Source organism: Tachyglossus aculeatus, chromosome 19 (assembly GCF_015852505.1).
Source record: "Tachyglossus aculeatus isolate mTacAcu1 chromosome 19, mTacAcu1.pri, whole genome shotgun sequence".
Lineage (NCBI taxonomy): Eukaryota > Metazoa > Chordata > Mammalia > Monotremata > Tachyglossidae > Tachyglossus > Tachyglossus aculeatus.
The window spans coordinates 14,099,593-14,126,371 of NC_052084.1; the positions used below are offsets into that span (position 1 = coordinate 14,099,593).

Below are 26,779 nucleotides of genomic sequence, written 5' to 3' on the forward strand. Positions count from 1 at the left end.
CGGTGGTCTTCAAAATATGTCCCACACCCTCCTGCTAGAAACACTATATAACCTTGGCTCCAGTGACCCTGTCCTCTCCTGGTATTATAATTATTACATCAGTAGTAATATGATGAGTAGTATGATACTTGTTAAGCACTTACTATGTGCCATGAACTATACTAACCAGTGGGGTAGATACAAGATAATCAAGTTGGACAAAGTCCCTGTCCTACCTGGGACTCACAGTTTAAATTATCCTTCTATTTCTCTGGCCACTCTTTTTCAATCTCCATCACTGGCTCGTCCTCTGCCTCCCACCCTTTAACTGTGGGAGTCCCTAGAAGTTCAGTTCTGGGTCCCTATTCTCCATCTACATCCATTCCCTTGGAAATCCCATTCACTCGGAAATCCCATTCACTTGTTCAGCTGCAATTACCCTCTCTACGAAGATGATTCCCAAATCTCCATTTCAAGCCCTGACTTCTCTCCTTCTCTGAAGTCCCACATTTCCTCCTGCCTTAATGACATCTCAACCTGGATGTTCCACCAACACTTCACATTTAACATGACCAAAACAGAACTCATCTTCCCACCCAAACCCTGTCTTTCCATGGACTTTTCCATCACTATGGACAGCACCATCATTCATCTGGATTGTAAGCTCCTGGTGGGGAAGGAATATACTGATCAACTCTGTCATACTGTAGTCTTCCAAGCACTTAGTTCTGAGCTCTGCACAAAGCAAGTGCTCAATAAATACCACTGATTGATCCTTCAAAGTCCATAACCTTGGCATTATCCTCGACTCATTTGTCTCATTCAACACAATAAGCGCTCAATAAATACCACTAACTGACTGATTGACAAAGCTAGGGATCTTGACCACAGAATTCCAACAGCATTTAGGCTGAAAGAGATTTTCATATGGGTTCAACATACTGCCAGCATAAATGCCATTCAATACACCAGCTAAAATTTGTTGTAAATTATGATTTCATAAGATTAAGTACCCGTACAGGAGAATAATGTCAGTCTCTTTAAGGTATGCCACCCTTTAATTAATAGGCTTTCAGATTTAGTTAACTTTTCAGTTTGCATCTTTAGAATCACATTGCCCATTTCAGTGAACAGAGATGGCTGTGACGTACTGCATGGATGTGCAAAAAAATCTATAAATTTTACTGAATTCTAGCGAACATCCATCTCCTTTAGAGCTTACTTGCGTGACACCCTTGGCATCTCACCAGAGGCACATGTTCTATAAATAGAAATGCTATTGCTTCTGGGGAGTTATAAATAAGTATAGCTGAGTTAATTTGACCCAAAGGAAAACTGATACATGGATTATGCCATTATTTGGGGAAATGGACTCTTTGACAAATGTCTGCATGCAAAAGCCAATGAACAATCTAGATGTTGGCTGGCATTTCTTCATATAATAAAGATACTCCAAGTAATTAGAATGGAGATGGCCAGTGAGATTGGCAATGTCTTTTAAAATAATTTTTTGATACAGAACCATTTTGCGAGACCATGCTAGTGTTTTCACACCCTGATAGTCCAGGAACTCATCCTTATGCCCAGGCAAAATTTCGGTTGAGACTCCTTCATATTACCAATTCTTAATCATTGTTTTATTTTCAAAATCTTCCTTAAACTGCTGCCACAGTCATTTTAGTTTGGCATTCCAACCTTCCAACGCAGAGCGACTGTTCACATTTGATCATTAGCACCCACTGTGAGCAGAGGACAGTATTAACCACTAATAGCCATGATTTTTGCCCTCAAGAAGCTTGCATTTCTGAAGGCACCAGAGAAAAATATTATCACTTTCTCTCTATGATCATTTCCAACTGCACAGGAGGAGAGGGGGAAGGGAGACATTTTCCTGACCCAAAGCTGCTAAATTCTCCAATGATTCCAGAGATGAAACCTTCCTCTTCCCCAATAGTCCTGGATCTGAGGTTAGAACCCAGGTCCCCTGACTCCCAGGCCTGTTTCCACTATGTCACAATCAATCAATCAATCATATTTATTGAGCGCTTACTGTGTGCAGAGCACTGTACTAAGCACTTGGGAAGTACAACTTGGCAACATATAGAGACGGTCCCTACCCAACAGTGGGCTCACAGTCACAGTGCTTCTATAGTCTGAACAACCTCATCTTTCAAGGTGGAAGATAAGCTCAAAAGATCGGTGAAGTGCTGTTGTGTTTCTTGTATTTCTGTGTCTCTGATGAGGGTGTTAACACCCCTAGGCTGGATCTTAGGTGCTGTGGTATCATGCAGAAGCAGCGTGGCTTAGTGGAAAGAGGATGGGCTTGGGAGTCAGAGGATGTAGGTTCTAATCCCGGCTCTGCCACTTGTCTGCTGTGTGACCTTGGGCAAGTCACTTAACTTTTCTGAGCCTCAGTTACCTCATCTGTAAAATGGGAATAAGACTGGGAGCCCCACGTGAGACAACCTGATTACCTTATATCTACCCCAGTGCTTAGAACAGTGCTTGGCACATAATAAGCACTTAACAAATACCATAATTATTATTATTATTATACAGGGCACTCAGTAGATTTTTCATTGAAATATGGAAGCCCTTAAATTGAGGCTGGATTGTGTGACCTTGGAATTCTTTAGCTGTGCCGATGCCACCCCTGGCTGCCATGTTTCTTCAAGTGATGGGCATGGCCCAAGTCAGACTTCTTTAGGGTGGGACAGGGACTGTTAACTTGATTAATTTGCATCTACCTCAGAGCTTAGAACAGTGCTTAGCAGATAGTAAGCGCCAAGTACCATAATTATTATTATTATAAGCACCAGTTGGTGTTGATGAGGCACTGCTTGCTTCACTGCAAGTAGATTTTTCAATCTCAGATGGAAATCCTCCATATCCTTGAAGATTAATATATACCTGTGATGGCTATCAGAGTGACAGAACATTGCCACATGCTAAAGGAACTGATTGAAACACAAGTATCTTATTGCCGTTGAACAATTTCGCTAACGACAGAACATCTTCCCTTTTGCAGAACATCGTATGATGCTGTGTTCCCAGTAGGGTATCAATGAATATTAATTAAATGACTGAATGAATGAATAAATGGGCCTCATTTTCCCTGTAGGATCAGGCTCCAAACAGCACGGTTGGGCTAAATGCTGGAATTGCAGCAGTGTCTTGGCACTGAGTCGATTTCCAAAGTCTTCCACCAGAATTCACCCTTCAACCCTGCTTGGTCAACAGGAAGATCCGGGAAAGAGTACTGTCATCGACCACATTTTTTGAGGGCCAAACTAAGTGCTTGGGAACAGTCAATGGAAGATACACTGTCCTGGCCTCCAAGGTTGAGGGCTGGGGGGGAGAAGTTATAGCCTAATGGGGGATGGGATCCAATCAATCAGTGGTATTTATTGAGTGCTTACTGTGTGCAAAGCACTGTACTCAGCATTTGGAAGAGTACGATACAACAGAGGTGGCAAACACATTCCCTGCTCATAAGGAGCTTACAGTCTAGGGTCCTGGATCCCAATCCTAGCTGTGCCACTGACCTCCTGGGTGACCTTAGTCTCTACGAGTCTCGGTTTTCTCATTCGTATAATTTGGTAAAAGGTCTAACCATGCTTCCCCAAGGTGATGGCAAACTGTGTAACTCAAGTGAAAACACAGGCTCTATAAGTCGAGGCAGATTAGGAGGTTCAAATCACATCCGACAGGCTGGTTAGGCAAATTGCTGGGATGCAGAGCTTCCTGGGGACAGGACTTGGGAGGTGGGGAAGAAGAGGGGGAGGGGGGCAGACAGAAGGAAAAGAGGTGATGGGAAGTTTGAGGGGAAGGATGAAGGGATCGAGGGACCAGGTCCCAGGGACTGGCTATCTCAAGGAGCATCTACAGGAGGAGGGCAGAGGTAGCAGAATTGGGCAGCTGGCCAGCGCTGCTTGCCCCACATCTGGAAAAGTGCAGGTTATGCCACAGAGCAAAGACCCAAATGCCTTCTGGGGTAATGGCTGAGCCTGACTGTCATTCTCCAAGAAATGAAAAGAAACGAACTTACCAGAAAGTCCTGAAAGACGGGAACTGAGAGGAGCTTCCGGACTCCGTTTTCAGCGATGACTCCGAGCCAATTAAGAGCCGCCCAGCACCACAAGTAGTTGTGGCCTCCATGCCAGTAGCTCACAAAAGCAAAAGTCATGGCCGCAGAAAAAACCATCCCAACAGGTCCGTGCCGGGATCCTCCCACGGGGACATAGATGTAACTAGAAAGGGAAAAGGAAGACATCAGAAAGGCCGTGTATGTGCTTTGAAAGTTTGAAAAATGATTCCTTTACAATAAAATTAAGCTCGAGTTGAGCCTACCTCATAAACTATTACTGTGCCTACTATTATCAAGAGTCATTAATAATAATGATAATAACAATTGCATTTGTTAAGTGCTTACTATATGCCAGGCACAGTATTAAGCACCAGGGTGGATACAAGCAAACCAGGTTGGACCCAGTCCCTGTCACACATGGGGCTCACGGTCTTAATCCCCATTTCACAGATGAGGTGACTGAGGCACAGAGAGGTTAAGTGACTTGCCCAAGGTCACACAGCAGGCAAGTGGCAGAACTGGGATTAGAACCCAAGTCCTGACTCGCAGGCCCTTGCTCTTTCCACTAGGCCTCGCTACTTCTCATGAGTTGCTTATCCTAACCGGATGAACATACACACCAGAAGTGCCCACCCTCTCCCTCCCTCCCTACGCCCCTTCCTTCTCTGCAGTTATTGATGCTATTTCCTGCAAATTTCCTGGACAGCCACCCTGCAGGCAGCTCCCCACACCAGAAAGCTGTAGGGAGTGTGTGTGTGAAAGGGCATAAACAGTGGCACAATGATCATAACAATGGTGGCATTTGTTAAATGCTTACTGTGTGCGAAGCACTATGCAAAGTGCTGGAGAGATACAATTCGATCAGAAGAGGAAGAAGGGGTAGAGGAGAAGGTGAAGAAAAGAGGAAGAAGAGGGTCACAGGACTTGGTGGCTTCATCATTACTACCGCTGCTGCTGCCCCTGGCAGAAATCCTAAGTCTCCTAGGGGTGCATTTTCCAATTTTCCAGAGGTGGAAGAGGACCGCCATATTCCAGAGAAGGGACAGAGGGGCACATTATTCAGAATTTATGAAATCATACCCCAAAAGTGAAATTCTCTTCATGCCAGTTTGTAGAAATGATACTGCACTATAATTGAATTAATATCTATTTAAAAATCTGTTTAAGAAATATCACTTGGTTATTTTTCATTTAATATGATAATCAACCCCAATCCCAGAGAGCTCTTTTCTTGAGTGAATTAATCAACAGCAACTCTCTAGGAACCTCTGGCTGCTTCCTTATACTCCAATTTTAAATCCAAGGAAGAGAGTCACATAATTTTCAGCTTGGCAGCTAAAAACAGTTCTTTTCTTTTCATCTCTTTAAGTCAGAGGGTACCTCAGGAGAATCAGAGTAGAGGAAAATTAAAGTCATTTACTAAATACTATCACCGCAATGTCAACTCACAAACTTTCATAAACGGAAATATCACCTCTATGTAGAGTGGCCTTTTGTATTATGATTCACCATACACTTCAACTGAACAATGCATCTGGCAAGACTTTCCAGGAAAAGCAAAATAAAAGGATTTCTGTGTGTCCATACTGTGTAACTGAGCATTCACACATTGCTGCAGGATTGTCCTATCTCGCCTTTAGTCCTTTTATTTTTTTTTTTGACTCTGCCTCCTCTGTTAAATATATCCAAGAGTTAATTGCTGAATTCTACTGGCACTCAAGTGCAGCCATTTTATCAAAACGTATTCACCTTTAGGAAAGTGGCTCACCGAAACCCACAAGACTGCAAAGCCAGCCTGACCCCTAGCAGATTTGTTGAGATATAATGAAAATGCCTCCTGAATAAACATTACAATTCTTCTTCTGAGAATTGAGAATTTGACCAATTCTCAAAGCATCCTCAAGCAACAGGCTCTAGTCTCCCCTTTGCCCAAGCAAAAAGAAATTAAATGCCTTCCAGGAGCCTTAGTCAAGGTGCTACTCTAAGCACTTAATTGACTCAGAGTGATGTCCTTCTGGAGAAAATTGGGATCAGTATTTGCTAAGGGCCTTTCACTCCCAAGAGTTTCCTGCTACACCCACTTAACCCAAGAAAGCATGGTTTCTGGCCTCTGGAAGCATATGTTCTAGGCATGGTGATTACATGCCACAGGGTAAACAAAAATGCTAAATAGTTTGTCCCAAACATGGGTTTTGAATTTTTTTTCTTTGAAATGGTCCCTTCCATGGTCCCTTATATTGATGTCTGTCTCTAGACTGCAAGCTCATTGTGGGCAGGGAATCCTTCCTGAATTCCCTGACTGTACTGTGATTAGTGGGATGAAAGTCCCAATCCAGCCTCCAGTTGATCCTTCCTATTCTGCTGACCCTCAAAGACCTGGACAACCATCTGTCCCCGCTCTTCTTCCCTCTTCAGACTCTCAAACTAAAAATAGTTGTGTCTCTCAAACTAAAAAAACAACCAAAAAAACCCTCTGGACTCCACAGTCAGCCTATCAATTGGCCAATTGATGCATTTTGGGGGGTAACTACTACAGGCATAGCACTGTACTAAAAACTTGGGAGAGCACAATCCAGTTGGTAGGCATAATCCCTGACTGCCTTCAAGGAGCTTCCTGCAGCTATTGCCCCATCTCCTTGCTTATGTACATTATGCACTTACGTACATATTGGTAATTTTAATTTATATTGATGTCTGTCTCTAGACTGCAACCTCACTGTGGGCAGGGAATATGTCTGTTACATTGTTACATCATACGCTGTCAAGCGCTTAGCAATGTGCTGTGCATATAGTAAGCGCTCAATAAATACGATTGACTGACTGGCTCCCTGATTTCTGCCCAAATTCCTTGAGCAGCCTCTGCCCTTCACTTTTGACTCCAACTCTCTACTTAAGACTCTACAATCTGGTTTCTGTCCCATTTCACTCTGTGGAGGCCAGGTTAACTAAGGTCTCAATGGTCTCCTTGAAGCCAAGTCTAAATGACTCTGTCTAAACCTCCCTTGACCTCTCAGCTGCCTCTGACACAGCTGACTACCCACTCCTTCTAGAAATGCCATTCAACTTCAGGTTCGCTGACACAGAAATCGCTTAGCTCTCTTCCTCTCTGACTGTTCCTTCACAGTCGCCACTGGTCAACTCTAGCACTTATTTACACCTTCCTTAGCATTCATGTATATATGCCTGCATAATTTATTTATTTTGACCACTCTGGTTATAACTATTTTTACGTTTCTTTCCCTCATTAGAGTGTAAGTTCATGCAAGGCAGGAAATATATCACTTGATTATACTTCCCAAGCACCTACTATGATGCACTGCCCCAAGTGGGCACTCAATAAATGCTATTACTACTAGGTAATCTCCTTCCTCTAAGCAGGTGCCTACTCAATCTTTCATGCAATTTATAATTTCTGGTTTCCTCTTGACTATAGAACATCTCCAAATCGATGTCCTGCCAACACTTTGAAGTCAACACGGCTAAAACTGAGCTCATCTTCCCTCTAGCTCACTCCTCCTCCCAACTGTCCATTAACTGTGTGGACAAAAGCACAATTCTATTCTATCTTTAGCAAGCTCACCCATCTTTGACCAAAATGCTTTATTACCCAATCAACAAAGTGCATTCTTGGTCTTCCGAGCATATGCTTTCCTTCTGTAAACCACATGCCCTACCACTCTTCATTTTGCTTCATATATAGATTGCATCATATCTTGGGCAGCTGTTTTCCTACTACAACCAGTTCTTCCATAATATCTGTTTGCATTATGGTTGAATTAAGGAACTTTAGTCTCCTTCATCAACAACAACAATAGCATTTATTGAGGGGTTTCTATGGGCAGTCATCATTACCTAGAACCTAGAGCTCCTGGTGGTAGCTGAGTGCCCAGAGAAGATTTTAAGACAGCTAGCAATCAGTACTGGATTAGAGCATGTAAGTCTAGGGCCTTGGCTAAAATCTGAGTTTAGGATGGAACTGACATTAGAAAGGATCATTTCTTAGGAGTGACCTAAGGAGTTGGCAGGGATCCAGAGGAGGAAAACTCAGAAGATGAGTGATATCAGCCAAGGGATTGGGGGAAGTTTGGGTAACAAGACAATGCCAGTCTGAGTCTGGGAGGTTCAGTGATTCGGAAAAATGGGAAAGGGTGCCTCCTAGAGATACTTACACTGACACACACACACCCCTGAGGCTTATTAGTTGGCAGAAAAGAAAATTACATATTGAGGTGGCATTGAAAAAACAAACCAAATTAACTTTTGCAGAATGGCACAATGAGAAACGGCTCTCTGTGAATTGAAATCAAAGCCCTGACAAATTGGGTTTGACACATCTGTCGAGTACCACTCATTTATCATAATTATGATGCACAAACTCTATCAGAGATGACACCTTTTAAAGCTCTGAACTGAAAGAAAAACAGACAATGCTTGGAATGGAGCATGAATACCAATAAACATGGAATAACTTGCAACATAAACACACAAGCGAGGCAGTTACCAAAATATAATGCTCAAATGTAATCCTAATACTCAAGAATCGCGGTGACACTCTAACATTTTATCCTATAGGGACATCCACCCATTCTTCATTCTTGCAGACAGAATTCTGTAGTAAATATTTCTATCCAGTGCACATCAGCGATTGATATTTTAAAAGGCTGCATTTTACAAAGGTGAGCTAAGCTTGATACTAAACTAATGTCATGAAGGGGAGGACTTTATGTAGACTAAAATGCTGCCATGAATGCAGTAAAATGGATAAAGGGTCCATGGATAACTACTACTGTAAAATGACTTATTAACCCATTAATCCAGCCATGAAAATAGTCTTTTTGCCAGGGGCGATTAATGAGTACTTACGAATACTAATTTCATTTACTTTCCTCCCACTGTACCTCCTGTGGAGAAGAGAGCTATTAGTTGGAAAAAACAAATTTGAGGGTTGATAAACACTGGGTATTCTCCAGCAAGGTTGCTGTAAATCCCACTAAAGGGTCCTTGATCATTTTGAACTTCATCTTATTTTGCTTTTTACTACTTTTCTGAGTTAAACCTCCTCTGGCCAGTTTGTGACTTGACTGGGGTTTCACAATAGAGCAGAAGCAGCACCAGATTCTCTCTTTTTCCCTACTCACCCACCCCGAACAGATAGACACACATACACAATATGAGCACACAATTCTGCATATCATGAAAATATTTGTTTATTTCACTCATAAGCCTTAGCCTTTGGGTATTTCTACCCCAGTTGAACAATTTCCTAAGTTTTCAAAGTTTCCATTTGTCTTCTGTTTCATTTTTCTGATTAAGTATGCTCTGCCTGAACTTGTAAGCTGTCAGAGGGTAGAGATTCCATTTACAATTACTGGAGCTAAGCCCAAATTGGGGCCGGGCACTCATGGACATTTAATTCAAACAATTTTTTGATGACAGCCATACTGAAAACAAGATATTTGCTTAGATAGCTCATCAAAAAACCATGCCTAGTAACCCCTTCCTTAGCAGCCCACATGAATAAACTAATTAAAAGGCACTAGAGTGACAAATGATTTTTTTAAAATTCCCAAAGGTATTTTTATTCCTCTTTTCCTAACTCACTACCTGCTCCTTTCAAACTGTCCTCCCAAACCAGCCCAGTCTTAAGAATGTTTGCATATCAGAAGCCCAAGAAAAAAAGAGACAAATTGCAACCCCTCTGCTTCCTTCCTTGGCTCATTGCTCTTTCATTTACCTCCCATCTTTTTATCTTTGAGTTAGACTCTCCCTGCTATATGATTACTCCCTCACCTTTCCTCCACAAAATAGCTGACATTCCAGCCTGTTATAGCTTCCTCTTTCAAAGATTTCATCAGAAAGGGACCGAGTTCCTGGATATTACTTTTCCCTTGAACAGATATTGCAAGACAGGTTACAGAAAATTTCCCTCTTATTCATTTTATTTTCTTTAAGCAAGTCAAGGCATTTGAATTCCCACCTCTAGAGCCTAGTAGGTGCCAACGAAGTTGAGTTGGATAGAATTCCTGTAGCTCTCCCTGCCTCTGGCCATGATCCAGTGGGGGTATTAATGAGAAGTAAAATCGTACACTACGTGACAGAAAAGGAAGAGAAGCAAAGAGCCTGGAAAAATCTACATACTGCAAAATCCACCCCAGAAATCACCAAAGGGAGGATTTTTTTTAAAGGAGAATAACATTTCTGTCTTTTATACTTACAAGTGGCTATTATTTACTACAAGTGATCTCTCTGTCCAGGCACAGGACAGGGTCAAGGCTGAGAGCACTGACAGCCTATGTACACTTAAGCTTCAAACACCTTTACTAGTGAGGAGAGAGGAATGGCAGCTCAGGGCAGGGATGACTCTATTTCCAAGCTAGTCGAGGTCCCTGTGCAGGCCTGAACCAGCACAGGAAGTAGCACCAGCCTAGTGGCAAAGGCTCCTAAGGGAATGTAGGAAATCTTTCAATCAGATTAGAGGCTCATCTGCCTTGGATGGTTAAGGGATTTCAAATGATGCAACACTGTGAGGAAACAGAAGCAACAAGACTGGTAGTGGAGGATCTGCTGCCTACCAGTTGTCTTGCAATTGGTGCCACTGGACACAAAAGAACTGGTTGAGACTGTGTGGATGGTTCAGTGCAAACCATCACCACTATGGCAAAAACACTTGAAGCTTATGCCCCGCTGGTGGTAGGTCAAACTTACTTCCTCAACCATTGGTGTCTGAGCACTGCTCACCCCCCAAATGGCAAGGGGGACTCCTGCATTTTCCTGGGCTCAGTGTGCCAGCATGTTAGAGAGTCTCTTGGTGACACACGTTCTCCTAGACAGACTATCAGCAGCATCATCCTTGCTTTGAAGGACACCTCTATATGGGTATATGTAGACTAGGTTACAATATTTCTGTTTTTTATTAAGCACGAATGAGGTGCCAAACACTGGACTAAGTGCTGTGGTAAATAAAGGATAAATAAAGCAGACAGTCCCTGTACCACACACAGTTCACAGTCTAGGATGGAGGGAGAGACAGTATTAAATCCCCATTTTACAGATGAGGAAACTGAGACACAGAAAAATGAAGTGACTTGCCCAGGATCACACAGCAGGCAAGTGGAACCAGGATTAGAATTCAGGCCTCCTGCCTCCCAGCCCTTTGCTCGGTCCACTAGGCTACCTACTGTTTCAAGGATGAAGCTATTGACAGCAAGTGTGGCTGAAAGGCTGATGTTCAACCAACACTCCTTTCCGTATGGAGAGTATGTAAATATAGTTCCCTATTGCACTTGAGCACTTGGCCCGTCGGGGCTTATCTCTATTTTCAGGATTGCCTTTTGGTATAACCATCCTTCTGCAGCCTCTTCTCTGAGAGCAACTTCTCTTCTTATTGCTGACCACTGTGGCTGCTCTATCTGCCATGGAGCTATGCTTTGAGATTCACGGAGTTTTTTTCAGTTTTTTTCAGCCCCAATCCTACCCTAAGAAAGCATGACAGCCCTCAAATTTTTCCAAAGGTGCTTAGAGTCACGCTATCTTCCCTGCCCCTTTCGAAGATAATAATCACACACCCATGAAAGGCAGCATGGCTTGGAGGATTGAACATAGGCCCGGGAGTCAGAAGGACCTGGGTTCTAGTCCCCATTTGCCGCTTGTCTGCTGTGTGACCTTAGGCAAGTCACTTCACATCTTTTCTGCCTCAGTTACCTTGTCTGTAAAATGGGGATGAAGACTGTGAGCACCATGGGACACGGACTGTGTCCAAACTGATCTGTTTGCATCTACCCCAGCTCTTAGAACAGCTCTTGAAATATAGTAAGTGCTTAAAAAATATCATTATTATTAATTCCAATTACAATGCATAAAGCAACTTTTCCTAACATGATTTCGGCTGAACAGAGTAATCTGCTCCCCCTCACCCCTTGTGCGATGGCTTAAAAAGAATCAGGCCAGAGTGGGAGGGGATTTTCTCCACTCAGAGATGAGGAATCATAGCTGAAACTTGCAGTGCATTTCCAAGTTCTTTCTATCCGCTAGATCCTAAAAATGTATTAAGAATTAGAGGGGAATAAAAATTCAGCCAATCCATTTCCCAAGGCATTGAAATTGTTCTTCCACCCACTGTTCCTCCACAAAACAATGGAACTCATAACAGTTCAGGACAACAAACAAATAGATAATGAACAGTCCTGTCTGATGGCAAAGACCTTTTTTGATCTCTCCAACAAGCCAATACTTTGTTTCCAAAAGTTCCTTAACGATCTTATAGCCAAGTGGGAATACTCCAGCAACACTCCCTGGGTTTTCAAAAATGATTGGAGACCACTGGTGATGGGAACCTGGTGGCTTCCTTTGCACTTTTTATTTTTAACAATATTTGTTAAGCGCTTACTATGTGCCAGGGACTGTACTAAGTGCTTGGGTAGATATAGGATAATCAGGTTGGACACAGTCCCTGTCCCACATAGGGCTCACGGTCTTAATCCCCATTTTACAGATGAGGTAACTGAAGCACAGAAAAGTGACTTGCCCAAGGTCACCCAGCAGGCAAGTGGCAAAGCCAGGATTAGAACCCAAGTCCTTCTTACTCCCGGGCCCATGCTCTATCCACTAGACCACACTGTTTCTCACTACTGAGAAAAAAAACCCCATTGATCACATCTCTAGAATCCACCCCTTCCTCTCCACGTGGGCCTTTTTGTGGTTGCTTGGCCTGGCTAATCTCTAGAATCCATCCCTTCCTCTCCACTCAAATTGTCACCATTCTGATCCAAGTACTTATATCCTTCCTTGACTTCTGCATCAGCCTCTTTACCTCTTGTCTCTACCCTCTCTAGCCCAAACTTCACTCTGCCGCTCAGATCATTTAAAATAAATAAACAAATAAATGCAGTTCACATCTCCCCACTCCTCAAAAACCACCGATGGTTGCCCTTCCATCTCCCATCAAACAGAAACTCCTTACCATCAGCTTTAAGGAACTTAATCAGCTCTCTCCCTCCTATCTTACCTCACTCATCTACTACAATGCAAACCACACACTCTACTTGTTTAATGCCAACCTACTCACTGTATGTACCTCTATCTCATCTGTCTTGCCACTGATCCTTTGACAAACCCTCCCCTCTGGCCTGAAACTCCCTCTTCATATCCGGCAGACGACCAAACCACTTTTAAAGCCCTACTAAAGTGACACCTCCAAGAGGCCTGCCTTTTTTAAACCCTCATTTTCCCTATTGACTCGACCTTCTGAGTCCCCTATGCACTTGGATCAGTATCCATTAAGCACTTGATAGCTACACCCAAGCCCACTGCACTTATTTACAAATCCTAACACTAGCATTTCTCCTACCTGTAATTTATTTCATTGTCTGTTCCTCCCTTTAATTTGAAAGCTCACTGTGGGGCAGGGATCATGTGCACTGTACTCTCCGAAGTGCTTAGTACACTGCTCTGCACACAGTAAGCACTCAATAAATACCATTGCTTGATTTACTCGTTAGCACTGGAGGAGAAAAAAGCACAAGCTGGGGTGTAACACGAGTAGAAAGGAGAATGGCCAGAAGAAACTCATTTTGTCTCCATGAGCAGTTTATGCCCAGAAACCAGTGGACTCTTGTAGGCTCCTTGGAGTGATCGATCAGGCCAGGGACTGTAGCTTAGATAATTATGTAGCTCCACTCAATCACTCCAGTTAGCCTACAGAACAACTTGTATTGTGGTAAATTATGTGCTTAGTGATGTGATTCCAGCCACTGTTCATGTGCATCTTTTATATAACTCTATGCATCTGTCAATTGTGCTTTAAGTTTGCTTCCATATTTGTGTCTGTTCCATTTCACGGTTAAGTAGAAGTTGCTTAAGGGAATGCAGCATTCCCTGTCCTTCCTTAATACCTCCCCCTGTGCCTAGTACAATGCTCTGCACACAGTGGGTGCCTGCCCAATAAATATGGTAGATTGTCTCCTGATATACTTAGAGGGCATTGGGCTCTGGCTCCTTCCTCGCTGCATCTCTATGACTGAGGTCAGAGGACTACGTGCTCTAGACCTCTCTACGACTTGCCTCTCTCCTTCTCTACAAAGCTCACATTTCCTCCCTGCTGCAGGCCATGCCTATCTACATCGCGTCAGTATCTCAAGCCCAACATGTCCAAAACTGAACTCCTCATCCCTCCCTCCTGAATCCTCTGCTCTTCCTAACTTTTCAATTGCAGTTGACAAAACCATCATCCTCCCTATCTCAAATTAGACTCCTTGACCACCATATCCAGTCTATCATCAAATCCTGCCGGTACTTCCTCTACAACATTTCCACAATCCACCCTTTCCTTTCCATCCAAACTGCCACCAATTGAGACCAGGCATTTGTCATATCCCCACTTGATTGCTGCATCAGCCTCCTCAATGACCTCTCTACAGTCCATACTTTGAGCAGCATAGCCTGGTGGAAAGAGCAGCTCTAATCCCAGCTCCGTTGATGCCTGCTTTGTGACCTTGGGCAAGTCACTACACATCTTCGTGCCAGGCTCCTCATCAACAAAATGAGGATTAAATAGCTTTCTCTCTTTTTCATGTTGACCCCCTTCCACCCAGCCCAGCACTTTCCTCCCTCCCACACTCCAAAATGGGGTCAGAGTTTGGGGCATAACCACCTGTCTCTTTGTGATTCTCCTAACCTCTTCCTCTGCCATTCCCGTTTGATCCCTTTGCTTTCTCCCACCCTTTCCACTAGACTTTGAACATTCTGTTCCTGATCAGCTGGGGACCCACAGAGGTCACAATAAGAGGGGTAAGAGGAGCACAAGACCACAGGGTCCTGGTCCAAACGTGGACCTTTTTGTTGTTGCTTGGCCTGGCTAATGCATACTTCAAGGCTGACTGTTAGAAGGCTGTGGGGAGCTTTGGAGAAACAAACAATCATGGTCTGATGGGGAAGACAGGAAGCACACACAGACCCAGTAAAATAATATCCTATGAACCAAAACCAATCAACACATATCATCAAAATGCACACTTGAACGACAAATATCCAGGCAAGAAAAACACATCTAGCCAGAGCTTTCCTTTGGGTTGAGAGAAAACACTATTGGCAGGGTGATTTTAATGCCCCCAGGTAGCACATTTACAGGTCTTCGCTGTGCTGCTGGGTTTTCTATTTGCAGTCCATTGGCCCTGTGTCAGTTCTGCCTCTTGGTCTCATGATCTTTCCCAAATCACTGTTCTAGGAAACATGCCCGAATGCAGAATTAATGGAATGGTTGGTGTGCCTGGAGTTGGGTGGGGTTCATCTGGGAAGGTTTCATGGGTGTTTCTCCAGGGGCAGAAACATTCTTCCCATTTGGAGAATCCGGCTATCCCTGGTTCTCTGCAGTTTCAGCGGGGCCAGTGCGACCTATGTTCTCCCAGCTGCTTTGGACAGCGGGAGAGCTCGCCTCATCCACTTTCCTGGGTCATAACCATGGGCTCCTGCCACTAGTGCCAGGCTCTGGTTCACCCGGAGACACTCTGTTTAGGCACCTGCCGGGGCTGAAACATGCAAAGAAATGAGCTGGCTTCCCATCCCACCTCTTGATCATGAATCTCGGGTCCTGGGTTTTAAGAGCAGGACAGAGGAGACTGATTATTAGCTAGTGCAGACAGCTCTATGGGCTGCTTTTCTGTACTGACATGGAATCAACAGAGGGCCTGGCTGGTAAACAGAGGCACTTGTCCAAGTGCAGCTCCAGTTCAAAATTGGCCTGACCCAGACATCACTACTTTCAAGCCATAAAAAGCACAATGAAAAGGACAATCAATGGCTATGGGGAAAAAAAAGGATGGAAAAATGGGGATTTGGTGAGGGAGAAGTGGAGGCAAAATGAAAGGTTACCCAAAAAAGGAGGAAAGATTTTATTAATCAACTGTATTTACTGAACACTTATGTGCAGAGCACTGTACTTTTAGACTGTGAGCCCACTGTTGGGTAGGGACTACCTCTATACGTTGCCAACTTGTACTTCCCAAGCACTTAGTACAGTGCTCTGCACACAGTAAGCGCTCAATAAATACGATTGATTGATTGATTGTACTAAGCGCTAAGGGAAGTACAATATAACAGACACATTCCCTGTCCATATGAGCTTGGATTTCCGTCTTTCCTTTGTTCCCCTTTTCTCTTGTGCATTTTCAAGAACTAGAGCTGCATACAAAATGACTTGAAAATAAAAACAATGAGTCAAAGTTGGCATGTATGTTCAATAGAACAGCTACAAGTACATACGAAACCAAAATATTTTTCTTCACACTCAGATCACCCTAATCCTTTCCCCTCCTGTTTACTCTGCATGTGGGGAGCAGAATGGAGGGGGGAATAGAGGGCAGAGTTGGGAGTACCTACATTCAGAGATGTGCTTTGGGTCATTTTAAATGTCTAATTCCAGATCAAGAAGCAGACTATATGTTTTTCTAAGGGAGAGGGGACATGGTCGCACTGGGAGAAGAAAATGGAGTGGGGGAAATGTTTAAAGTCCTGCTCTATCCAAAGGGGACCAGGAGGAACACTGAAACAGACCACAGCGTGGTGGTGGGGGGGGGGGGAGGAGAGAAGAAGACACTGACAAGATAATAACTTTCTTGAAATGCTTCTCAGTTGGGAAATTCTCTTAAGAAATGAAAGAGCAGCCAATAGAACAGCTATACTTATCAAAACAGAGATCCAAGACATCTACATTAATAACCACATTTATTAGGAAGAAGAAATTCAAATCAATACTAATCAGACTCAGCTGGCCCACTCTCCCTTACTAAGGTTTAATAAAGTTCCCCATCCCCCTAATCTGATTGCAGGATGTATACACACATGCATACTAAGCAGATAGCTAATGAGGCTCATAGAAGAATTAGTTCTATCGAGCCTCCAAGGGACCAAAAGTGCAGTATCTCCAATATTGCTTCTCTGTCCTCCCTTCAGATATACATATTCCAAAATGAGATCAGGGTCACTGCCTCTGTGGGTCTTTCCTGTCGGCAAAGTGCTGGCACTGGGAGGATTCAGCAAGGAAAAGAGTGCTGCCTTGGAAAGAGGCTCTGGCAGTTGCACTGCCTGCATATCCTTCCAGTCTGTTGTAAGGCTGTTATTACTATTCTAAGTTATTGCATCTGTTGCAGTACATTGTACTCAGCACTGGGGAACACAGTGTCAGGATAATAGTTCAGAAACCATCCTGGCCCACAGGGTGCTCCCAATATCAGAAGGTGGACAACGGCGACAGACACGTAAAGCCTTCTGTCAAGAGCCAGAAAGCTCCCTGGAGCCAACTCCCAGCCACCATGATGGAGAAACCCAACAAGAAGCAGAGTGGCAGCAGCAGACAGGCAAGAGGAGGAATGAGAGCTTTGGCCATTGCTGCTGCCATCGCCAGAGCCACCCCCATGACTGCTGGCTCACTGAGTTCTCACCTCGCCCCGCCCCGGCCATTACCAGTCTGGTGTCACGAATCCACGGAGTTGTGGCTTTCACCAGTACGTATGTCACAAAACCCAGAAAAGTGCCTCAAAGAACCGAGCTCCTACCCTCACAGGCTTTACACTCTCCCCAAAGCAAGCCAGGCAGACTATCTGGGCCTTCAAAACCACAGTGCTGTGGAAGAGGGAGGCAATGACTTAGGTCATATGGGCAAGACCTCACTTTTCTATCATCTGCAAACTTGCTTCAGTCTCTCTCATACTAAAAGAGTTTTTCTCAGTTTTTTTTTTCCTGAAGCCCACTGCACCTTACAGAAATACCGCCACCCACTTCTCCACGCTTACATTTTGGCACAAACTCCTCAAATAGGTTGTTTATATTTGCTGCCTTCAGGTCCACTCGTAACTTCATTCCATTTTCCAAGGTCGCCAATGACCACACAGCCAAGTCCAATGGGTTCTTCTTTACCCTAACCCTCCTCAACCTCTTGATTGCTATATTTTTTATCACCCCCTACTCCTGGACATGCTATCTCACCTTGGTTGCACCTGGTTTTCCGACTACTCTTCAACTCCTCCCTCAGCTTTATTCAGTGGAGCTTCTTTAACCTCTCATTGGCTCACCTCGGGTGTCCCTCAGGACTCAGTTCCAAGTCCCTTACTTTTCTCCCTTTCTTGTGGTGCTCAACTCACGCAGCTTCAAGGACTTCCTCGGCAAGGATAACTCCCTTATCTACCCATCTCCAACCTCTTTGTGTTTACACAATCTCCCATTTCCATTCACCTCCTGGACATCAGGCCTACTTTAAATACAAAAGTACTCCTCCTGGACCCTCCTAAACCCAACTTGCCAAACTCTGATATTGCTGTGATGATTCATATGGAATTTTTCTCTCTTCCCTGGCATTTGTCAGTGTTGGAAATGTGTAGTGATGAAATTTATTGCCCAAAAAGGGAGCAGCAGGGCTTGTCCCTACAAGCTAAGACACACCGGTTTCCTTAGAGCCATGACACCAACTCTGAATCTGGCTCGTTCACATTCAACGAATGTGGATGACTGTGGCTATCATGATCACATGGGGCCCAGATGTTTCATGACACGATGGATTGTTTTTTTGTGTGAGGTTCCAAATTTCATTGCAAAACCGCAATGATGTTGCAGATGTTGTTCCTGGATGGAGCCAGGTGAAGAGTGAATAAGGTAGGCAATTATGGGGGCCTGTCTTCTAGCCTCTTTCCCATTTGGGGTGAGCAGAGCACTCCGGCATGGAGCTGCTTAGATCTCCCAGGGTGTCATCAAAAGCCACTGCTCCCTATTTAGCAACTGAATATTCTGGACCACCTACTTGCCCCGGACTTGAGTGAAAATTTGATCGGGGGTTTCACACCATCAGGGGGTCCCCCTGGGCTGGACTTGTTTTAGGAGTTAAGATGAGGAGTTTCACCTAATTGTGAAATCTGGGTCATCGGGTACAACTCTCACGTGCTCCCCCAACCAGTGGCCAACACCCACATTGGGAGGTGAGGGCTAAGGGGGACTGCTTGTGCCTCCTACTGCCTCTCAGTATCACTCCTCAGACACTCAGTGGGCTCTCCTACCCTGCCAGACTGGAAGAGCTACCACACCACTTCCTCTCAGAAGGACTTGGAAATCTTTTCAGAGGACCTGAACCTTCCCAGTCCTTTCTACAGATGCCAAGGCCCACGTTTCTTGATGCATCTTCAAACAGGTACTTAGATCATTCATAATGCTGGCATTTCACACACTGATATTTTGTCTCAGAGAAAATATGCTCATACTCTCAAAAACTATCAGGGTATGGTAGTCCTGGAATTGACACCAGAGAGATGTTAGATCAAAATTCCCTACACTGACAAGATGAAGGGGTCAGCATAAAAGCAGTGTTTTCTGGTGGGAAGGTCGCAAATCCCAAAAATAATCTGTAATGAGTGTCAGAAGCCACACTATTGCTTAGAAGCCACTGTATTATATAATGATGTAAGATAAAGACATATAGTTTTCACCTCAATGTGTCAAATAAGCCATTTTAGGTCTCAGCAAAATAATTAGACAACATGAAATATTTGGAAAACTGGTATCACCACCTGGAAAGTGGTATCACCCTATTACTATAAATGTGAGAGAGTTTGGTTGGACAGTTCACCATGGAAGAATGTGGAGTTTTCACTCCTGGAGGTCATTAAGGATAGAACAAGACAGCCACCTACTCTGAAAAACTGACTCATTCATCTAACTTGAGGCACAAGTCTGGACCAGATGAGTTTACAATCTCTTTTTTATAATTCTAGGGTGAGTTTTCTCAGAAAACTGGCACCTTGGAAGCTTGCATTATTGAAGAGCGTGATGAGTCGGCATGGAACTCCCCAAAACTTAATTTCACTGCTACCTTCTGCCCATGCATCATCCCTCCTCTCACTGCTTAGTTTAGCAACAAAAACAAAATGTTATTACTGCCATCAGTAATATGAATGGCACAGAGGGCGAGCAAGCTGTTCAAGACCATCAATAAAGCCGAGAGCACATTCTGGTCCCAGACTTAACTGCTATTCAGAAATCCAAGTGAAGAGAAATGTAACTCTGCACCAGGGGCCTGGACAGCAGTGCCAGGGACTTCTGCTCTGATCAGAAACCATTTTCATCTGGCCAATGAATCCTGAGCTCCCAAAGCCAAAAACCCCTTAGGATATCTAAGGAAATCTTAGGATATCTAAGGATAAACCGAACTAGCTCTCTTCCTCCCTTCAAGGCCCTACTGAGAGTGCACCTCCTCCAGGAGGCCTTCCCAGACTGAGTCCCCTTTCTCCTCTCCTCTTCCCCATCGGCCACCCCTCCCTCTACCCTACCTCCTTCCCCTCCCCACAGCACTTGTATATATTTGTACACATTTATTACTCTATTTTACTTGCACAGATTTACTACCGTATTTTGTTAATGATGTGCATATAGCTATAATTCTATTTATTCTGATGGTTTTGACACCTATCTACACGTTTTGTTTTGTTGTCTGTCTCCCCCTTCTAAACTGTGAACCCATTGTTGGGTAGGGACCGTCTCTACATGTTGCCGACTTATACTTCCCAAGCGCTTAGTACAGTGCTCTGCACACAATAAGTGCTCAATAAATATGACAATGAATGAATATCTCCCGGCAGATCCTCCATGCCAATTCTCCCCACTCTCAATCCGGGAAGCAGAGTGTTTTGTTTGTTTTTTTACTTTACCATTTTAAACGGCCTTTAAACACTCCCTCACTGAAAGTAATGTCTAGTTACCTGGCATAATAATTAGCAGAGGCTGCTCTCATTCATTTTACACTGTGGCTCCTGTTTGGTGGGGGCTGGTATAGATTTACAAGGGTGCATGAAGAGGTTTCTCACGGGGCAAAACAGAGACACAGCAACATGGTCTTTCATCCCAGATGTCCCCTTTCTATGTACAAGGATTGCCTATTACAGTACTAAAAGAACAACATTTTTTCTCAATAGCGCTGTTGAATTTCAATGATGGACTTTAAAATGTTTGACCACGTTGCAATAATATTCTGGCTTTATCTTGGCTCAAACGCCTCCCTCCTTTCACTGCCTCCCTCTACCTTTGAAGTATTTTGCCTGTCCAGAACAGACAAAACTAAAAGTTCACTTCAACAGCTGCTTTCTCTCTGTTGGGCATTAAATACCCCACAGTACATATATACCCATCTTTAAATTATATTATCAATTATTTATTTATATTAATGTCTGTCTCCCCCTCTGACTGTAGCTTGTTAGGGACAGGGAATGTGTCTGTTAATTCTGTAATATTGTACTCTCTGAAGCAATCAGTACAATGTTCTGCACATAGTACACACTCAGTAAATACCACTGTTTGACCGATTAAATGATGACCTTTAGTGTATTACCAGACTAAAGTTAGTGTATTTTGGCTAAATAGGATGTGAAAGATAACACAAGTATCTGCACACTCAAATTCTAATTTGAAGTGTTTTATCATTTGGTACATATTTGATTCATTATTTTCATATGACCTAGGTCAATTTTTTTGAGTTTGGGGATGCATTAACACAGGCTACATTATTTCCTATGGGAAAATGTCCTAAATTAGGTGTTCTTTTGCTTAACACTCATTTCAAGGAACCAATTAAAAGTACTAACTGGGGAGTTCCTGTGCTTTTCAAATGTTGTACATCATAAACTGAATCTACATTCAGGATACATCACGCTGTTGCTCACAAGTGTAATAGATCTTAAAGAGGAGGTAATACAGAAATAGTGTGGCCTAAAGGATACAGCACAGGCCTGGGAGTAGAAGGACCTGGGTTCTAATCCCAGCTCTGCCACTTGACTGCTGTGTGATTTGGGGCAAGTCACTTAACTTTTGGGTGCCTCAGTTACCTCGTTTGTAAAATGGGGATTAGGACTGTGATTACCAAATGGGACATGAACTGTGTCTGACCTGATTAGCTTGTATTTACCCAGTGCTTAATAAAGTGTCTGGCATATAGTAAACGCTTAACAAATACCATTTTTAAAAAAGCCCCAAAACCCTGATTACAGGAACCCAGAAAGTTCCTGAATTAATGTATCCCAACACAGAGGCCAAAGAAAGGTTCTTTCTATGACTGTGAGCCCGCTGTTGGGTAGGGATCGTCTCTATACGTTGCCAACTTGTTACTTCCCAAGCGCTTAGTACAGTGCTCTGCATACAGTATGCACTCAATTAATACGATTGAATGAATTAATGAATGAATATGAGTTTTCCCTGATCATGTGGAGTAATTATCATCATTATTATTATATTTATTAAGCACTTACAATGAGGAACACTGTACTAAGCACGTGGAAAAGTACAATACTTCAGAGTTGGTAGCTGCATTGGTACCCAATTTACTTCTAGACAACAATGAAAATAATAATAATGTATTATCAATATTAAGCACTTATTCTATGTCCGAATATTTAAGGAAAATTATGCATGCATATCAGACTAGCCATAAAACAGGGTAACTAGTTGAAATTAATCATCATCATCATCAATCGTATTTATTGAGCGCTTACTATGTGCAGAGCACTGTACTAAGCGCTTGGGAAGTACAAATTGGCAACATATAGAGACAGTCCCTACCCAACAGTGGGCTCACAGTCTAAAAGAACTGCTGTGTGATTTGCTAGAATTAATTCTAGCAAAAAACAATGCCAAAGTGTAGCAACGCTTTGAGGTTAGTGCCACTTGCATAAAAAACAAAATGGGTGAATTGGAATGCTAGTGAGGACTTTGACATGCTTGGCATCTCCTGAGACTTTGTGTTGGAAAGCTGAGAAGTGGGATGTAGGGCAGCCAGGTTATAAACTGGTGCTGCAGGGACAACATAAACCACAAGAGAATAAAAAGAGAACTAAGGAATCCCTTGCTTTACAATTCCAAACAGAAATATCGTAGAAAGAGTGTTTTATGAACTACCTGACCAGGATAAGTAATTAGGAAATTCTAGTAAAGACTAAAGAAGCTACAAAATGAAGGGCAGGTAATAATAGTGGGAGACTTCAATTCTGATCATATAGAATTGCTGAATGACTCACCAAGAAGGAAAGGGAAAATCAGACTTTGGGATAGGATTAATGACTTTCCTGGAACTGCTAATTCAAGAACCTACAAAGATAGATAACATATTAGATTTAATTCGGAGCTGTGTCAGGATCTGGTACTGGAGGTATTTTGGTGAGAGCCACACTGTAATAGCAACCATAAATCAATAACATTTAACATTCTTGCTGCTGGGGGTAGGAGGTAGTGATGGAGTGAAAAACATACTTCATTTTAGAAAAGCAAATTGTGAAAATACATAGACTTTAGAGAGAAACTGAAATGGGCAACTTAAAAAAAAAAAGGGACTCACTAGAAGCTGCCAAGTGCTAAAAATGCCCCTTTTCCCCTCTGAAGGAACATGGAGGGGAAGTTGTGGAACGTCTGGCAAGAGTGGGTAACCCATCGTTACAAATGACCACAGTCCCTCTAGACTGTAAATTTGTTGTGGGCAGGGAGCACACAGTAAGTGCTCAATAAATATGATCGAATGAACATGTCTACCAACACCATTGTATTGTACTCTCCCAAGCTCTTATTACAGTTCTCTGCACACAGTAACAGCTTAGTGGAAAGATCACGGGCTTGGGAGTCAGAGGTTGTGGGTTCTAATCCCGGCTCCACCACTTGTCAGCTGTGTGACTTTGGGAAAGTCACTTAACTTCTCTGTGCCTCAGTTACCTCATCTGCAAAATGGGGATTAAGACTGTGAGCCCCATGTGGGACAACCTGATTACCTTGTATCTACCCTAGCGCTTGGAACAGTGCTTGGCACATAATAAGCACTTAACAAATGCCATCATTATTATCATTATTACTCAATAAATGCCATTGATTGGTTGACTGATACTAGAGGAGTGGCACAATGCCAAAGTAATCCACCTATAAAAATGGCTGAGAGATAATCCTGGGAATTATACCCGTTTTTTAGTTCTATTCCTGGAGAATGAGTAGAAGCTATCTTTTAAATTCAGAAACAGAATTTAGAAAAACACAAGATTCAGAAAAAAACTGGACTGTAAGCTCCTTGAGGGCAGAGATCAAGTGTACCTACTGTATTGTGCACTCCCAAATCTTTAGTACAGTGCTGTGCACACAGTAATCCCTTCATAAATACCACTGACTGAAAAACATGGATTCTGAAAGGGGGAAAAAAAAAAATCACACCCCACTAACATTTAGGAGCTTCTTGAAGGGACAGTACATAGATAGAGGGGAACCATTAGACATAATGGTTCCCCCCTTCTAGACTGTGAGCCCGCTGTTGGGTAGGGACCGTCTCTATATGTTGCCAACTTGTATTTCCCAAGTGCTTAGTACAGTGTTCTGCACACAGTAAATGCTCAATAAATATGATTGAATGAATGAATAATATTTTTATTTACAATAACTGTATTTATTAACCACTTACTATGTGCCAAATAGTATGGTAAGTACTGGGGCATATACAACACAATCAGATTGGACACAATCTCTAGCTTAGCTTACAATTATAAAGGGGAAAGCAGATATTTTATCCTCATTTTACAGATAGACTACTGAGAAACAATGGAGTTAAGTAAGTTACCCAAAGTAAGATGGAGAATAGAGGCAGAACTAGTACCTAAACCCAGACCTCCTGATTCCCAATCCTGTAATTTTTCCATTGGCCTTTCTGCCTCTCCCCAAAATACGAAGTTTGTAATTAAACACACAAACACACACACACAACACACTTTTGACAATTCTGTACCAATGACTCTTTTTCAAACTGAGTAATCATGTGACTGATAGGAATGCTCTGCCAAGGACAGAAAACTATCTAAAAGACAGAAAACAAAGGGTAGTGGAGCATACAGTGGGACCCCTCAAGGATCAGGGCTAGGATTAATTTAGATTGATATCTTTATAAATGACTTGGCGGAGGGCATGATTAGTGAGTCTCTAAGTTTGCAGATGACACTAAGTTCTCCTTGATGGTGAAAGCCAAGCAGACAGAGCTAAACGGAAGGAAAGTTTCAAAAATGTGAATGAGTGGGCTGACAAATGACATTTTCAGGGTCAGCAAATGCAAAGCAGTGCACTACGGGGGAAAGAATCCAAATTAAAGCAATTGCATAATGATGGTCTCTGAGCTACCAGTTCCAACTCAGGAAAGAGATCTTGGAGTCCAGTTGCTTGCTCTTTCAAAATCATGACTCCAATTTCCAGCAAACACTGAAAAACCCAACCAAATGTTTGCCATCATCAGGAAAGAGCAAATGAAGAAAACGAAACGCTGAGTTTTGCCACTCTATTAAGGCCTGGTACAGCTGCATTTGGAATATTGTGTACTGGTCTATCTACCAAATCTTAGTTAAACATAACAGTGTTGGAGGGAAAACGGAGTAGGGCAACCAAGACGGTCAAGGAGATAGAATTTTAAATCTAGAAAATCATAGCTGTGGCACACTGTTGGGTAGGGACTGTCTCTATATGTTGCCAATTTGTACTTCCCAAGCGCTTAGTACAGTGCTCTGCACATAGTAAGCGCTCAATAAATACAATTGATGATGATGATGATGAATTATGATGGGTGCAACAACATGCTCTTTCCACTAGACCACCTGCTGGGCCTGAGAGTCAAAGGATCTGGATTCTAATCCCAGCTCTATCACTAATCTGCTGTGTGACTTTGGGCACACCACTTATCTTCTTTTTACCTCAGTTCCCTCATCTGCAAAATGAGAATTCAATACCTGTGTTCCCTCCTAATTAGAGACCATGAGTCCCAGGTGGGACCTGATTTTCTTGTACCTACCCCTGAGCTTAGTACAGTGCTTGGCACATAGGAGGTACTTAAATTCCACAATTACTATTATTATTATTGCTATCATTATTAATATAATTACATCAAGCCCCATACCAAGGAGTATTCCAAAGAAAGAGGAGCACAGAACTGAGGGTCAGAAGCCATGGGTCCTTATCCTGGCTCCATCACTTGCCTGTTGTGTGACCTTGAGAAAGTCACCTAACTTCCCTGTGCCTGACCTATTGAATACAGGACAGGACAGGGAGTCAGAAGGACCTGGGTTCTAATCCTGGCTCCACCACTTGTCTGCTGTGTGACCTCAGGCAAGTCACTTGCCTTTTCTGTGCCTCAGTTACCTCATCAGTAAAATGAGGATTAAGACTGCGAGCCCCACGTAAGACAACCTGATTACCTTGTGTCTACCCCAGGATTTAGAACAGTGCTTGACACATAGTAAGCACTTAACAAATACCATCCTTATTAGTCCCTGTGCCTGTTTCCTTATCTATAAAATGGGGATGAAATAACTGTTTCCCTTTAAACTGTAAGGCCCATTTGGGATAGAGATTGTGTCCCATTTGATTGTGTTGTTTCTACCCCAGCACTTAGTACTGGGCTTTGGCACACAGTAAAGTGCTTAACACAGACCACAATTGTGATTACTACTGTTCTTCCTCATAAAAATTATTCACGTGCTTGAAATCAATTAAACATCAAACAGGTTTCACTTTCACAGTATAACCACGAACAAGTATTTTAACTTTGCCTCAGAAGCCCTATTTACCAGTAGTAGTATTAATGGTATTGGCACAGAGCACTTAACAAATCCCACACATTATTATTATAATTTATAGCTACAGGCCATCATGGGCTCTCCTCCAATCCTCACCCTCTCATCCCTT

At 43.0% G+C, this 26,779-nt stretch overlaps 1 protein-coding gene across 1 annotated transcript in view; it reads right to left on the minus strand.

Moving 5' to 3' along the window:
- The window catches only part of HHAT (hedgehog acyltransferase), a 223,164-nt gene that overhangs the window by 61,119 nt on the left and 135,266 nt on the right, over positions 1-26,779 (minus strand). Inside the window, exon 10 of the mRNA XM_038761470.1 lies at positions 4,028-4,229. Coding sequence (XP_038617398.1) covers positions 4,028-4,229 — 202 coding nt within the window. The remainder of the gene's footprint in view (positions 1-4,027; positions 4,230-26,779) is intronic.